General features: G+C 37.8%; 1 protein-coding gene across 8 annotated transcripts in view; it reads left to right on the top strand.

Moving 5' to 3' along the window:
- The window catches only part of Ankib1 (ankyrin repeat and IBR domain containing 1), a 157,441-nt gene that overhangs the window by 69,321 nt on the left and 71,187 nt on the right, over positions 1–16,933 (top strand). For 7 of the 8 annotated variants that reach the window (XM_057765599.1, XM_057765625.1, XM_057765607.1 and 4 more), the window contains 2 exons: positions 3,891–4,073; positions 15,334–15,451. In XM_057765599.1, coding sequence (XP_057621582.1) covers positions 3,891–4,073; positions 15,334–15,451 — 301 coding nt within the window. The remainder of the gene's footprint in view (positions 1–3,890; positions 4,074–15,333; positions 15,452–16,933) is intronic. The other variant, XM_057765633.1, reaches the window with a different exon arrangement.

The following is a 16,933-nucleotide window of genomic DNA, read 5'->3' as shown; positions in this document are numbered from 1 at the left end:
GGTGAAGCAGTTGGTCTATTTACACTAGCATCATCTTGTGAATTATGACCTTAACAAGGCCACAATGACACTAGACCAGCCATTCTCAACCTGTGGATCACACCCCTTTTGGGGTTGAATGACCCTTTCAACAGGGATCACCTAAGACCATTGGAAAACAGATATTTAACATCATGATTCATAGCAGTAACAAAATTACAGTTAGGAAGTAGTAGTGAAAATAATTTCATAGTTGGAGTCACCACAACGTGAGAACTGTGTTAAAGAGTCACAGCATTAGGAAGGTTGAGAACTACTGCACTGTGTGAAGATGGATTGCTGTGCTTGGTGGGATAAGAAGTTGAACGGCCAATAGCTAGGTAGGAGGTGTAGGCAGGACTTCCGGACAGGGAGAGAACTCTGGGAGGAAGAAAGGCAGAGTTGCCAACCAGACTCAAAGAGGAAACAGGAGGTACAAGATGGAAGAGAGGTAACACCATGTAACAGAATGTAGATTAATATAAATGAGTTAATTTAAAATATTAGAGCTAGTTGAGACAAACCTAAGTTAAAAACTTTCATAATTAATAGGAAATCTCTATGTCATCATTTGTGAGCTGGTGACCAACGAATAAGCTTGATACATATACTAGATTTTCAATATTGCTAAATTTTTCTGATATTTCTTTGTATTATGCAGACCATCAACTGTAACCACATTAAGAAAGTTCCCAGTGCCAGGAGCTAATAGGAAATTAGAATGGGATTGGAGGGAGAAGGGAGAACTCAAGGCCATAAAGGTTGCAGGTGGCAAAGGGGCAGTCTTAGAACTAGGAGAGGCTTTAGAGAGAGTATTTTGTATTGCATCTTTTTGTTTTGGTGTGTGTGCTACTTATGATTACTATTGCTGTGATGAAGTACCATGACCACCTGATGGTAATGCTGCCTGCCTTTAATCCCAGCACCTGGGAGGTAGAGGCAAGTGAATTTCTAAGTTCCAGGACAGCCTGGGCTACACAGAGAGTTCCTGTCTCAAAAAACCTGGAAGGAAAGGGAAGGTGAGGGGGCAAAAAGGGTGGCAAGGGGAGGGGAGGGGAGGAGAGAGTTTGGAGAGGAAAGGGAAGTAGGAAGAGGAAAGGGTTTATTTCAGCTTATACTTCCAGGCAACAGTCCATCACTGAGGGCAGGAGCCTGGAATGAGTAGCTGATGCAGAAGCCATGGAAGTACTGCTTACTGTCTTGTTCCTCAAGACTTGCTCAGCCTGCTTTCTTACAGAATCCTGAACCACCAGCCCAGGGATGGTACCACCTGCAAGAGATGAGACCCTTTCCGCATGAATCACTAATTAAGAAAATGCCTTACAGCTGGATCTTATGGCGGCATTTTCTCATTTGAGGTTCCCTCCTTTCATTTAGCTTGTGTCAAGTTAACATAAAACTAGCCAGGACAATTTGGTTTAGCTTTTGGTTTTTGAAATTCTCATGTAGCTCAGGCTGAGCTTGATCTTGAACCTCCTCTTTCCACCTAGTTAATATGGAAGTACAGTTGTATACCACCTTAGTTGACTTTCTGATATCTTTTATCAAAATTATAGAAGCTACCGTATTTTCCAGATAAGCCATTGTAGACTTAGTCTTTAAAGCAGTTAAATGATTTGACTTGTCATCAACAACCGAACCATAAGGAGGATATGGATGGAATATGTGTTGAATATTTTGGTTACTCCTTTTCTTCTGAAATTATGAACAAAAAAAATACAGAATTAGAATAGATTTGCTGAGATCATTTTATGTGCCAACAAGTATTTGAGAGAGAGTAAAACCCTCACAAATAAAATACCCAGTCCTCCTGTTTCTTTTTGCTTAGCTGATCAGAATAAGTAGAAGGATACTTGCTGTGCTTTGGTTAAAAAGTTTTAAAACTGCCTTTTCTAAACCAAACTTCCTATCATGTCAAAGCAAAACAACTAAGTTTGTATAGGGGGAAAAATCTTATCTCTACCCAGCATGCCTTTAGCTGGTAATTTTCTGAACTTATTTCCCAAAGGCCAGTAAGCTGAAGTACTTTTTAATGCATTACCTTCTGGTGTTCAATAGTACTTTTAGCTATTTTCCATGCTAAAGGTGGCATACAAGCAGATTTTCATCCTGCTACAAATGTGGTCGCCTTACTCCATCCCACTTTATGAGATTCTCAGCAGATGCCAGCTGTAACATGGTACCCTCAGCCACTCATTAGACTCATCTGGGGACCTCTTGCACAGCTAACTACCTGTTTGTCTCTGTTCAAACAAGGTCAGCATGCCTCTCAACAATGACTTACCTGTCCTCTCTACACGTACACACACACACCTTTTGAACCTTCAGCATATTGTTTTAGAACATTCCCCTTGCCCAAGAAAACAATAAAGTTTCAGTCCCAAAGAACTTTGTGTTTGTATTCATTGGTGTGTAACGAAAAGTATAAAATTATTTAGATGAAATTTTAACTTTGATTATCCTTTTACAAAACAAAAGCTTTTTTTAACAAAATAAGAGCCTCTAAATCATATTCACGTCATATCCTAAATGAGAATCTGTGCAGAGCTTCAGAATAGATATGGTGTGCATTTGTCTTCTTCGTTTTATGTGAGCAGTATAACTGACTTCGTTCACGATATAGGCATGATGAAAATCAGTCAAACTGTCTGAATCCAGTTACACTGCTTTGCTGGGGATCTTGAGTCACAGTCTGTAAATTTCCTAAGATATTAACAGTAAGGAGAGAATGTGTATTTATAGTACTTAGCATAGAAGTTCTGACCAGTGCACAATATGTGACTTATTGTATTGCTCCGAGGGTCACAATCCTTTAAAAGGTTTCATGACAAACTGAGGCTGCCTTATGTTCTTTCTAATGTCTCTAGACACAGTGCTGACATAAGAAGACTGAGTCCAAGACCAACCTGGACTTGTTGCAGGCCCTTGTCAAGAAAAGAGAGAGAAAAATCTAAACAAAATTTTAAAGTTTAAGCATTAAATAACTAAAATCTTTTTGAATATTTAAGTAAAGTTTATTTAGGTGTGGGAAATTAACAAAGTACTTAAGAATTTGTTTTTAAAGTTGAAGATTTACTTTCTTTAAATAAACTCATTATTAGTAAAACAAGAATTCCCAACCTTAAAAATCAAAAAGTCATTACTACCTGATTTAAAATACATTTGTAGTTATATTTTGTTTGTGCTGTAACAACTAAAGCTTGCCTGAAGATCAGAGTGCAGAGCTAGCCACACTAGTTAGCCATAGAGATCAGGTAATGGTGCCACACACCATTAATCCCGACACTTGGGAGGCAGAGACAAAGGATCTCTGTGAGTTCAAGGCCACCCTGTGAAGTAAGAAATTGATCCAGTGGAAAGGGGAAACAGAACCTGGCTGTGGTGGCTCACAGCTTTAATCCAATACTTGGGAATTCCACACCTTTAATCCCAACACTAGGGAGGTGGAGACAGGAAGAGATATGGCTAGACAAAGAAGGGAATATAAGGTGGGAGGGGACCAGAACTCAGGCATTCAGTCTGAGGACTTGTAGAGACAGGATACCCCCATTCGGTCTAAGCATTTCATAGAGGTAAAACCTAGTGGCTGGCTGCTCTGCTTCTCTGATCTTTCAGCTTTCACCGCCTAATATCTGACTCCAGGTTTTTCTTATTAAGACCAATTAGAATTTGTGCTACATAGTTTATATTTTAATTTAAATTTTTAAATATTCTTTAACTTAATTTTACATTAAAATACATTTAGATACATTGCATCTACTGTATATTTTTGTTATACCAGTTGTGTACATTTAATTTCTTTAATGTGTAACACGAAATAACCCAATCTATAATTGTGAGTTGTTTCTTTAAAAAAAAAAAAACTGTTTTAGCTTTTAGTAAAACATGGAGGAGATTTGTTTGCTGAAAATGAAAATAAAGATACTCCTTGTGATTGTGCCGAAAAACAACACCACAAAGATCTGGCCCTCAGTCTGGAGTCTCAGATGGTGTTCTCTCGGGACCCAGAGGCTGAGGAAATTGAAGCCGAGTATGCTGCATTAGATAAACGAGAGGTAAGGTGATTTCTTTTCTTTTCTTTACTTAATTTTTTTTTCTTTAACTCAGTGTGGGTGGTCATCTTGCAGTATGTTAAATAACCTCATCAGTACTCATTGCATAGCCATGAGCATCAAAGTACATCTAGAAAACCTGGATGTTGAGTTGTCCCTTTAACATGTTTATATGTTTACTAACAAGAAGAGAACTGTTACCACTTACCCAGTTAAGCTCATGGCTCCATTCTCTATTAGTGTTTCCCTCTCTCACAGGTTACAGTTGACAACATCAAAGCTTTGGTAACTCCCACCTGAAACACAAAGCAAAAGGAAAATGTAACAACTAAAACCCGACACTGCTCTTCACCATCCAGATCCCTCTTTTGCTGTAGTGTCATGTCTCTGATCTGTTTTTTGTTTGAAAAAGCAAAACAACATAGCAGTCTGTACCTACCAACGTCTTCATCCTGTTCCCTCTCTTCCTTCCCCTGCATTAGGCCAGTCTCTTCTTGTAGAATGGAACTGTACTTGACATGGAATCACATATTGGTCAATTTTCCATTTCTCTTCATCTTTCCTGAATGCCTCACAGTACTTCATAGACTTGCCTACTGCCTTCCTGAAGAAATACCACCCTTGGCTTCAGACATTTTCTTGCATTCCTTGTCTCAATAAACATTACTTTGATCTACTAGTGGTTCAAACATAAATGTGGCAGACATTCTTGATTTTCATCTCCTTTATCATTGCAAATTACATGCAAACAACGAAGAAATCATGTTACTTTTACCTTCAAAAACATGACCTGAATCTGTTCGTCCCATTTTGTATTCCTATGCTTTAAACCGAACCACATGTTCACGTTTCATCCCAGCAGTTGTCATAGCTCTTTACCGATCTCCTCTCCTCCATTATGATCACTTGAGAATCTGCTTGGTACAAAGGAGACAAAATGATTTAAAAAAAAAATGCATCATTGTTTGAACCATTTAGTGACTGTATTATTAGTCCCTTTTGGTATGTATGTATGTATATACATACATACATACGTTTACTTTGCTCATAGTATCATAGAGGTTGAAAATCCAAGCAAGTTCTGGTAAGGGCCCCATGATAAATAGAAAAGAATGCACAAAAGCTAGGATCACATAATTAAACAGAAAACAGGAAATCAGCGGGAGACTTGAATTCCCATCCCTGCTACATGGTCCTAACAGTTAATGTTCCACACCATAACTGTGTACATTGATGGCATACAATATAATGTTTGATGTATACACATTGTGGAATGATTCAATCAAAGCAGTTAACACGGTTACAGTCAAAGTTTTTGTGGCTGAGTTGGTGTTCTAGTCCCACTATTAGAAATCTTACCTGGTTACAGATGGCCAGATCCAGCTCCATATCCTCTCTTACTAGGAATCCTAGCAATGGTTACCCTTATGTATTCTGTAGTGATACCTTGTTTGTACTCTAACAAAGTTTGCCTGAAGATCAGAGGGTGGAGCTAGCCACTAGTTAACCATAGAGGTCAGGAGGTCTGTATGGATAGACAGGAAGTGATATGGCTGAGGCAAGAGGAGACAGGAGGTTGGTCCCTTTTTGTCTGAGAAGTTAACAAGGTAAGCGTTGGCTATGGCTTGCTCCTTTCTCTCAGATCTTTCAGCATTTGCCCTGATACTTACCTCCAGATTTGTATTATTAAGACCAATCAGAACTCATGCAACAGATTCAAAGTAGTTTCCACTACTCTAGGTTTCCACATCGTTCCCCAAATATCTCCCGATTCCAGTTATCTCTCCCTGTACTCTCTTCCTCTCTTCCTTCCTCTCCCACCTCCTCCTGTACTATTCCCATCCCTACCTGCCCCCAGTCCAACAGCAAAATCTGTTCGACTTTCCCTTCCCAGAGAGAACCATGCAGCCCTCCTAGAGCCCTCCTTGTAACAGCCTCTCTAGGTGTGTGGATTGTGGCATGGTTATCCTTTACTTTACAATAAACAGCAACTTATAAGTGAGTACACACCATATTTGTCTTTCTCAGAATGGCTTACCTCAGTCAGGATGATTTTTATTTTTTTAAGAGTTCCATCTATTTGCCTGTGAATTTTTATGATATCATTATTTAACAGCTAAATTATACTGCATTGTGTAAATGTACTACATTTTCTTTATTCATTCTTTGGATTAGAGACATCTAGCTTGTTTCCAGTTTCTGGCTATTATGAATAAAGCTGTCATTGTGATAGGATGGAGTACCCTTTGGGTATATACCCAAGAGTGATAAAGCTGGGTTTTGAGGTCAATCGATTCCCAATTTTTCTGAGGAACCACCATGTTAAGTTCCAAAGTGACTGTACAAGTTTGCATTTCTACGAACAATGTAAGAATGTTCCCCTTGCTTCACATCCTCTCCAGCATGAGGTATCACTCGTGTTTTTGATTTTAGCCCTTTTTGACAGGTGTAAAGTAGGATCTCAGGGTCGTTGTGAGTTACATTTCCCTGATGGCTAAGGATGTTGTGCATTTCTTTAAGTGTTTCTTGGCCATTTGTGATTCCTTTATTGAGAATTCTCTATTTAGATATGTACCCCATTTTTTAATTAGGTTTATTTATGGTACCTACCATAAAAAACTGAAAACCATGATTTTTTTTTTTAATTTTAAAACACTGGTGATGATTAGACCTTTGTAAAATATACATTTTAAAATGTAGTTTACATGCCCACCTTTGAGTTAGTGAAGAAAAATGGCAGTACACAGAGAAAGGCTACAGATCCTTCTCCTGACATATTCGCACATGCTGGACTTTATCTTAGCCAGATATCTGGCTAGCAGAACTAACCTAATTGCTTTGTAGGGACAAAGCTTCCTATCAGGTAAAAGTATAGGCTACCCCAGGTATCGGCATTTAAGCAAGAACTACTACTTGAAAGAAGTTGAATGAAGGACTTTCTGTGTAACTTTTTTCTCCTTTTTTCTCCTTTCTTTCCCAGGCTACCATCAGGGATCAGCTATAAAAACATTGATATTATATGGAATAGAAGCCATCTCTTTTTCTACTCTTAATGTCTTCTATGTCTTGAAATTGTGTGTGTGTGTGTGTGTGTGTGTGTGTGTGTGTGTGTACAGGTTCACTTCTGATGCTGTTTTGTAGTGGGAGATCACTCGGGGCATCAGGCCTATATGCACAAATGCCTCAGTGGACTGAGCGTCTTTATTTTTCAATTTCAAATGACATCTATTTATACATTAAGCTCTCATAATTTTTACACACATCATTGTGTTATAACTGGCATGTCATAAAGTTTACATGTGGTATGTTTGTAGGGCAAGGATCTATTTTTCCCCTTTTTTTTTAATTTTTCCATTCAAAAATTTACACTTCCTCCCCGCCTCCCATTCCCATCCCGCTCCCCCACTCATTCTCTTCCCTCCCCCTCCCTGCTCAAGAAAGGGCAGGGAACCCTGCCCTGTGGGAAGTTCAAGGCCCTCCCCCCTCCATCCAGGTCTAGGAAGGTGTGCATCCAATAGACTAGGGTCTCAAAAAGTCAGTATATGCAGCAGAAACAGATCCCAGTGCCATTTATCAATGGCTTCTCAGTCCGTCCCTATTGGCAGCCACATTCAGAGGGTCCAGTTTGATCACATGCTTGTTTAGTCCCAGTCCAGCTGGATTTGGTGAGCTCCCATTAGAACAGGTACACTGTCTCAGTGGGTGGACCAACCCCTCGCAGTCCAGACTTCCTTGCTCGTCTTCTCCCTCCTTCTGCTCTTCATCTGGACCTTGGGAGCACAGTCCATTGCTCTGATGAGGATCACTGTCTCTATCTCCATCCGTCACTGGACAAAGATTCTATGGTGATATTCAAGATATTCATCAGTGTGATAGTGGGGCAAGGCCAGTTCAGGCACCCTCTCCTCTGCTGCCCAAGGACTTAGCTGGGGACATCTCGGTGGACACCTCGGATCCCCTTTAGAACCAAGTCTCTTGCTAACCCTAAAATGGCTCCCTTAATGTAGATATCTTCTTCCTTGCTCCTATATCTGCCCTTCCTCCATCTCCACCCTCCAACTCTCCCAAGCTGTCCCCAGTCTTTCCCTTCTCCTTTCTCTCTCCCCCTCTCCCCTTCCCCCAAATCCACTCCCACCCCTACCCCCACCCCGATGCTCCCAACTTTTGCCCAGCGATCTTGTTTGCTTCCAATTTCCAGGAGGATCTATGTATGTTTTTCTTTGGGTTTACCTTGTTATTTGGCTTCTTTAGGCTTGTGAACTATAGGTTTAATGTCCTTTGTTTATGGCTAGAGTCCACTAATGAGTGAGTACGTACCATATTCATTTTCTTGGGTCTGGGTTATCTCACTCAGGATAGTGTTTTCTATTTCCATCCATTTGCATGCAAAATTCAAGATGTCTTTTTTTTTTTTTTTTTTTACCACTAAGTAGTACTCGAATGTGTATATATTCCACTTTCTTTATCCATTCTTCCATTGAGGGGCATCTAGGTTGTTTCCAGGTTCTGGCTATTACAAATAATGCTGCTATGAACATAGTTAAATGTTTTTGTAGTATGATTGGGCATCTCTTGGGTATATTCCCAAAAGTGGTATTGCTGGTTCCTGAGGTAGATTGACTCCCAATTTCCTGAGAAACCGCCATACTTATTTCGAAAGTGGTTGCACAAGTTTGCATTCCCACCAACAGTGAATGAGTGTTCCCCTTACTCCACATCGTCTGCAGCATAGGCTATCATTGGTGTTTTTGATTTTAACCATTCTGACAGGTGTAAGATGGTATCTCAAAGTTGTTTTGATTTGCATTTCCCTGATCGCTAAGGAGGTTGAACATGATCTTAAGTGTCTTTTGGCCATTTGAACTACTTATGTTGAGAATTCTCTGTTCAGTTGAATACCCCATTTTTTAATTAGGTTATTTAGAATTTTAATGGTCTAGTTTCTTGAGTTCTTTATATATTTTGGAGATCAGACCTCTGTCTGTTGCAGGGTTGGTGAAGATCTTCTCCCAGTCAGTGGGTTGCCTTTTTGTCTTAGTGACAGTATTCTTTTGCTTTACAGAAGCTTCTCAGTTTCAGGAGGTCCCAATTATTCATTGTTACTCTTATTGTCTGTGCTACTGGAATTATATTTAGGAGGTGGTCTCCTGTGCTCATGTGTTGCAGTCAACTTCTCACTTTCTCTTCTATCAGGTTCAGTGTGGTCAGATTTATATTGAGATCTTTAATCCATTTGGAGTTGAGTTTTGTGCATGGTGATAGATATGGATTTATTTTCCTTCTTCTACAGGTTGATAACAAGTTATGCCATCACCATTTGTTGAAGATGCTTTCTTTCTTCCATTGTATACTTTTAGCTCTTTTGTCGAATATCAGTTGTTCATAGGTTTGTGGGTTAATATCCAGGCCTTCGATTCGATTCCATTGGTCAATGTCTCTGTTTTTATACCAATACCAAGCTGTTTTCATTACTGTAGCTGTGTAATAGAGTTTGAAGTCAGGGATGGTAATGCCTCCATAAGTTCCTTTATTGTATAGGATTATTTTGGCTATCCTGTAGTGATGAGGCTAGCAGGGCCGCGTCCTGCTGCCCAGCTAGCTTTACCCAAAATAATTACACGGAAACTGTATTCATTCAAACACTGGCCCCACGTTGTGCACCAATTGTAGTGATGAGGCAAGCAGGGCTGCATCTCGCCACACAGCTAGCATTACCGGAAATAATTACACGGAAACTATATTCATTTAAACACTGCCTGGCCTATTAGCTCTAGCCTCTTATTGGCTAACTCTCACATCTTGATTAACCCATTTCCATTAAATCTGTGCAACACCACGAGGCTGTGGCTTACCAGGAAAGATCATAACCTACATTTGTCTCGGGCCAGAGATTCATGCTTTCTTCCTCCCAGCATTCTGTTCTGTCTTCCCCACCTATGTTCTGACCTATCAGGCCAAGCAGTTTTCTTTATTAATTAGCCAATGAAAGCAACAGATAGATAGGAGACCCTCTTATATCACTGTCCTGAGTTTTTTGTTTTTTCCATATAAAGTTGATTATTGTTCTCTCAAGGTCTGTGAAGAATTTTGTTGGGATTTTGTGGGGATTGCGTTGAATTTATAGATTTCCTTTCATAGAATTGCCATTTTTACTATGTTGATACTACCTATCCAAGAGAATGGGAAATTTTTCCATTTTCTGATGTCTCTTCAATTTCTTCAAAGCCTTAAATTCTTGTCAAATAGATCTTTCACTTCCTTGGTTAGTGTTACCCCAAGATACTTCATGCTATTTGTGGCTATCGTGAAAGGTGATGTTTCTCTGATTTCCCTCTCTGCTTCTCTATCCTTTGTGTATAGGAGGGCTACTGATTTTTTGGAGTTGATCTTGTATTCTGCCACATTACTAAAGATGTTTATCTGTACGAGTTCTTTGGTAGAGTTTTTGGGGTCGCTTATGTACACTATCATATCATCTGCAAATAATGATAGTTTGATTTCTTCCTTGCTGATTTGAATCCCCTTGATCTCATTATGCTGTCTTATTGCTATTGCTAGAACTTCAAGCACTATGTTGAGGAGATATGGTGAGAGTGGACAGCCTTGTTTGTTCCTGATTTTAATGGAATGGCTTTGATCTTCTCTCCATTTAATTTGATATTAGCTGTCAGCTTGCTGTATATTGCTTTTATTATATTTAGATATGAACCTTGTATCCCTAACCTCTCCAAGACCAAGATCATAAAGGGGTGTTCAATTTTGTCAAATGCTTTTCAGCATCTAATGAAATGATCATATGTTTTTTTTTCTTTCAGTTTATTTATATGATGGATGATATTGATAGATTTTCGTTTGTTGACCAAGCCCTACATCTCTGGGATAAAGCCTAGTTGATCATAATGGATAATTTTTTTGATGTGTTCTTGGATTCAGTTTGTCAGTATTTTATTGAGAATTTTTGCATCGATGTTTATGAGCAAGATTGGTCTGTAATTCTCTATCTTGGTTGAGTCTTTCTATGGTTTTGGTATCATGGTAATTGTAGCTTCATAAAAAGAATTTTGCAGTGACTCTTCTGTTTCTATATTGTGAAACACCTTAAGGAGTATAGGTATCAGCTCTTCTTGGAAGTTCTGATAAAATTCTGCATTAAAACCATCTGGTCCTGGGCTTTTTTTGGTTGGGAGGTTTTTTTTATGACAGCTTCTATTTTCTCACGACTTATAGGTCTATTTAAATTGTTCACCTGGTCTTGATTCAATTTTGGTATATGTTATTTATCTAAAAACAAGTCCATTTCTTTTACATTTTCCAACTTTGTGGCATATAGGCTTTTGTAGTAAGACCTAATGATTCTCTGAATTTCCTCAGTATCTGTTGTTATGTCCCCCTTTTCATTTCTGATCTTGTTAATTTGCTTGTTCTCCCTCTGCCTTTTGATTAGTTTGGATAGGGGTTTGTCAGTCTTGTTGATTTTCTCAAAGAGAATGTTTCATTGATTCTTTGGATTGTTTTCTGTGTTTCTATTTTGTTGATTTCAGCCCTCAGTTTATTACTAGTCTTCTACTCCTCCTGGGTGAATCTGCTTCTTTTATTTTCTAGAGCTTTCAGCTGTGCTGTTAAGTCTCTAATGTGAGCTTTCTCCGTTTTTTTAATGTGGGCATTTAGTGCTATGAACTTTCATCTTATCACTGCTTTCATAGTGTCCCATAGGTTTGGGTATGTTGTGTTTTTCTTTTCAATGAATTCAAGGAGAACTTTAATTTCTTTCTTTATTTCTTCCCTTGACCTATATGTACAAGATGTACAAGTGCCTCCATGGACTGAAAGCCTTTTTTTTTTTTTTTTTTTTTTTGAAACAGGGTTTCTCTGTGTACCTCTGGCTGTCCTGAAACCAGCTCTTCTAAACCAGGCTGACCTCAAACTCACAGAGATCCACTTGCCTCTGCCTCGCAAGTGCTGGGATTAAAGACATGTGCCACCACTGCCTGGTTCCTGAGCTTTTTTTTTTTTTTTACCATGTTCACCTGTAGCTGAGGTGGTTGACTAGTAGTTCATTTCTGTAATAAATAATAGAAAAAGTACTCTTTTCATGATTCCTTAATATCATAGTTCTTCTGAAATAGTTTTTAAAATTAACTATCTTTTTAGTATTATCAAAATAGCTTATATATTAGGCTGTTGCTCATTTCTTCTGTGGTGTTTTTCATAGCAGTAGTATACTCAGATTATAGAAGAGGCACTTTTATTTATGGTTTCTTTTCAATCTAGTTTCTTTTTTCATATCAGTTTTGACCTTTCTAAAGGTCAAAAGGTTACTGACTTGTAATCTGAAAACAGTAACCTTTTATCTTTGCACAGGAAACAGAAAGGCACCTTCATTTTAATCCTTGTCACAGAAGGGAGAGTTCATGTTCTGAACAATGTATTTAAATGTTTAACATGACCTAATTACAGTTCTAATTCAGAGTTTCACAAAAATTGTGTTATGTGCTCATGAAGGCAGTATGCAAAGGCTGTCAAGAACTCTTCCATTGTTACCCACTTCAGTTTAAAAGATTAATGTATGTAGACTCTTAGCTATCTGAAATCTAGATCCTCTGTATGTTGTCAGGATTGCAAGAAAGACTAATTTTCTTATTTATTTGTACTTTTGGTTTCTGGATAACAATGACTTATAGAGTTGTTGATAAATTTGCAATTCCTCTTTGCTTAGTTGATTTAACATAAAGGAGGTAAAATGATTACTAATCTGAAAAAGAACTTTTAGGAAATACATGCAAGAAATACACAGCTGCCACCATTGGGAATACCTAAGTCCTGCTGCTGAGGCAGGTTGCAATCCTATGAATGCATGGCCGAACAGGGAACACCCTTTGAAGAAGCTGTGTGATAGATTATATGTAACTTCTGGAATAAATTCTGAAGATTTAACTATGAAGGGATGTATTTTATTTTTCAGGAAAATGTGTGTTTAATAATTAGCTTAACAACAAACTTTGGACACTTTTCTAATGATACTTAGGATTAAGTTGCAGTTTTCATTTAATGATATCCCCTACATAGAACCATGGGTTAAATTTCCATTTCTTTGTAGTTAATTTCATGTGATCACATGATCACAGCCATGGCAGGAATATACACAGATGAAGTAGGGTGTCTATTCCGTGTGATAGAAAATGTGTTTAACCTAAGTTTGCTCCTTAGTATTTAATTGGAAGAGCTCTAAAGATTGTGCACTGCCTAAAGATTAACACTGCCACTGTTAGTAGTTCCTTATTTTTAAAGTTTATCATTCTGTTGTTTTCAAATAATCCTCAGCATTTTACCTCTTATTTTTATGTTGTTGTAATGATATTCCATATTTTCTTTTTCCCCTTTTTTTTTGTTTGTTTTTTTTTTGTTTGTTTGTTTTTTGAGAAAGGGTTTCTTTGTGTAGCCCTAACTGTCTCTGAACTTGCTCTGTAGAACAGGATGGCCTAGAACTCTCTGAGTTCTGACTGCCTCTGATATCCAAGTGATGGAATTAAAAGTATGCACCACCACTGCCTGACTCACATATTTTATTTTTAACAGCTTTTATTCTTAACTCTTTGAATTTTTGGAAACTCAGGGACATCATTTTAAATGAATGATAAATGATGTAACATGAAGGTATTGCATAACTCTGTTAATATGTATTTGAGCTACTGGCATTTATTCTCTTTTTCAAGTAACACTACAGATGGCTTGTTTTGTTTGCCTTGGAATAGAATTCTACCATGGGTTAAAACATGAATATTCTAAAGGAAAGCTCATGACACCAAATTGTTAAGTTATATGTAGTTTTATATGTAAAAGGAAGATACTCTTTTCAACCTAGTATATCTGAAGACTAGCTTTCTAAAAACCTTACCAACATTAAGTGTTAATCTTGTTTTTCTAACCTTGGATAAATTGAGAGATAAAAGTTTCCACCTTTTTGAATGTTTGTGTTTTATAATTCTTTATCTATAGGTTTTCAATTTTTCTGTATTTTTAAAATAGTACATTTTTTGTAAAAAAAAAAATTAGACTTTTATATGTTTGAATTCTACTGGTCTTTTCAAAACTAACATATTTGTTACCTTTTATGTGACTGCTAGAAGACATATAGAGATCAAGAAGTGAATTGTTTTACCTCAGAAATTACCTTTGTGAACAGCCCTACTTACATGTTCTATAAGAACTGATAAAATGGTTGTCGTGATATTTTTGAGCACGAGCAAGGAACTCAGGACGGCGAGGGGTGCACCCACACACTGAGGCAATGGGGATGATCTATCGGGAACTCACCAAGGCCAGCTGGCCGGGGACTGAAAAAGCATGGGACAAAACCGGTCTCGCTGAACATAATGGACAATGAGGACTACTGAGAACTGAAGAACAATGGCAATGGGTTCTTGATCCTATTGCATGTAATGGCTTTGTGGGAGCCCAGGTAGTTTGGATGCTCACCTTCCTTAATAGACCTGGATGGAGGTGGGTGGTCCTTGGACCTCCCACAGGGTAGAGAAACCTGCTTACTCTTTGGGCTGAGGAGGAAGGAAGACTTGATTGGGGGAGGGGGAGGGAAGGGGAGGTGGTGGCGGGGAAGAGGCAGAAATCTTTAATAATTAAATTAATTAATTAATAAAAAAATCAGCAAGAAAAAAAAAATAAAAAAAAAATAAAAAATCAAGGGATTAGAAACCGTATCAAATTGTAAATACTTGTAAATCAACTACAGTAGGTGAGATACACCATATTCCCTGAGCTCTCTAACAACTTGTAGGTGCTGCCAGACCATATTCTCAGTTGGTTTGGGGGTTTTGTGGATTTATTTTCTCCTTCCCAAACATTTGGGAAATCCTGCATTTTTTAAATGTGATTTTTTAGTTCTCTGTTTACTGCTAAAAGATGGTTACTGTTTAGTTGTGCCTCGTGAGCATTCAGATATTCACAAATGACGAACTCACATCAGTAGTAAACGAGATAAAATTACATGAGAACTGTTAAGAATGGTTATTACTTAGTGGTTCTGTTTTTATTCCTGTAGTTTTTTATATAGTATCCAAAATTGTTGTACTGTAGTGTACAGTTTTGGGCTCTCATTGTAATCCCTTGTGGTTTAAAGTGGACCTGTGCCAGGATATACTGAAAATCAAGGTAGTGGAGTCAAAAGGTCGTTCCACATCTGAGTTGAAACTGAAATATTAAATAGAAAATAATCGCCAATTCAATGTTGTTTCTCTTCTTTCCAAAGCCATATGAAGGATTAAGGCCTCAGGATCTTCGCAGATTAAAGGATATGCTTATTGTGGAGACTGCAGACATGCTCCAGGCCCCTCTGTTTACTGCTGAAGCGCTACTTCGAGCTCATGGTAATGAGAAATGTCTTACTTTTGATAACTCAGCGCCTTTTGAAACTTCAGAGTTAAACACGGCTATTTCTGAGTTTTAATATGAAATTTTTAAAAATGAACTGACATAGTTTTTATGCACATGTTGCTCTAATAGTCGTCACCCTATAACACTTTACATTTGATGCATGAAGTGGCTATAAATCAAAAAGAAAATTAGAATTTTTTTTGGCCTTAGCTGCTGAGTAATTTTTGTTGAAGTCATTCAAGTATCAAATTGTATAGCTCGATAAATTGTGTTATCAATTATGTTTATTCAGAAGCTGTTTCTAACATGAAATGTCCAAATTGAAATTAATATTTGAGAACATACTATCTCTTATAAGATATTTTTGTTTTTTCATTTTTTTAACTTATTGCTTTGGGTTATTTCTTTTTCCATAAAGATATAACCAACTAAAAAAATTTACCCAAATTGTCCTTTGACCTCTGCGATTCTTAGCACAGTATCTTTGGAAGTTTTTGCATGCTGGGTTGTACTCTCTTTGCGTACTTATATTTGCTATTTTATCTGGCTTAAAAGCATTTCCTGACTTTAAAATAATTTTTAAAAAGAAAGGTGTAAGGGGTCTTTCTCTATCCTGCCAGCCAGCTCCCAAATAATGACAAGGAGATTTCTTACTAATTATGAAAGTTTGAGCTTAGCTTGGGCTTTTTTCTGACTAACTCTTATAACTTAAAATAACCCATTTCTATTCGTCTATGTGACTTGTGGGTTTTACCTCTCCTCCTACATGTCCTTCTTCCTCTATGTTTGGCTGGCGACTCCACCTTTCTTCATCCCAGAGTTCTCTCCCTGCTGCCTAGCTATTGGCTGTTAAGCTTTTCATTACATAAATCACAGCAATACATCTCCACACAGTGTACAAATATCCCACATTTCCCTCTTTTTGTCTAAATAAAAAGGAATGTAATGAGTCTTTCTCAGTCCCACCAGTCAGCTCCCAAGTAATGACACAGAGACTTTTTATTAATTATGAAAGTTTGACATTTATCTTAGACTTGTCACAGCTAGCTCTCAACTTAAATTAATCCATTTATATTAATCTATGTTCTGCTACATTGTGTTATCTCTCTTCCATCTTGCACCTTCTGTTTTCTCTCTACATCTGGCTAGAGACTCTAGCTTTCTTCTTCTCAGAATTCTATCTCTGCCTAGATGTCTGGCCTATACCTCCTGCCTAGTTATTGACCATTAAGATTTTATTATACAAATCCCAGCAATACATCTTGACATAGTATATAAATATCCCATAACAGAAATACATTTTAAAACAGAACAGTAATATTCTCTTCTAGTTATTTGAAACTCTAGTTTGAAGCATGATTAATAAAAACTCTGGATCAGAAATTGGGGTTCAACCTGAAGATCCAAAAAGCAAAACAGCTAGCTGCTGGCTCTTACCTCTACCTGAAATGGCGATCCTGCCTCTAGGAATCTCT

Source organism: Chionomys nivalis, chromosome 1 (assembly GCF_950005125.1).
Source record: "Chionomys nivalis chromosome 1, mChiNiv1.1, whole genome shotgun sequence".
Taxonomy (NCBI): Eukaryota; Metazoa; Chordata; class Mammalia; order Rodentia; family Cricetidae; genus Chionomys; species Chionomys nivalis.
This window is presented reverse-complemented; position numbering and strand designations above follow the sequence as displayed.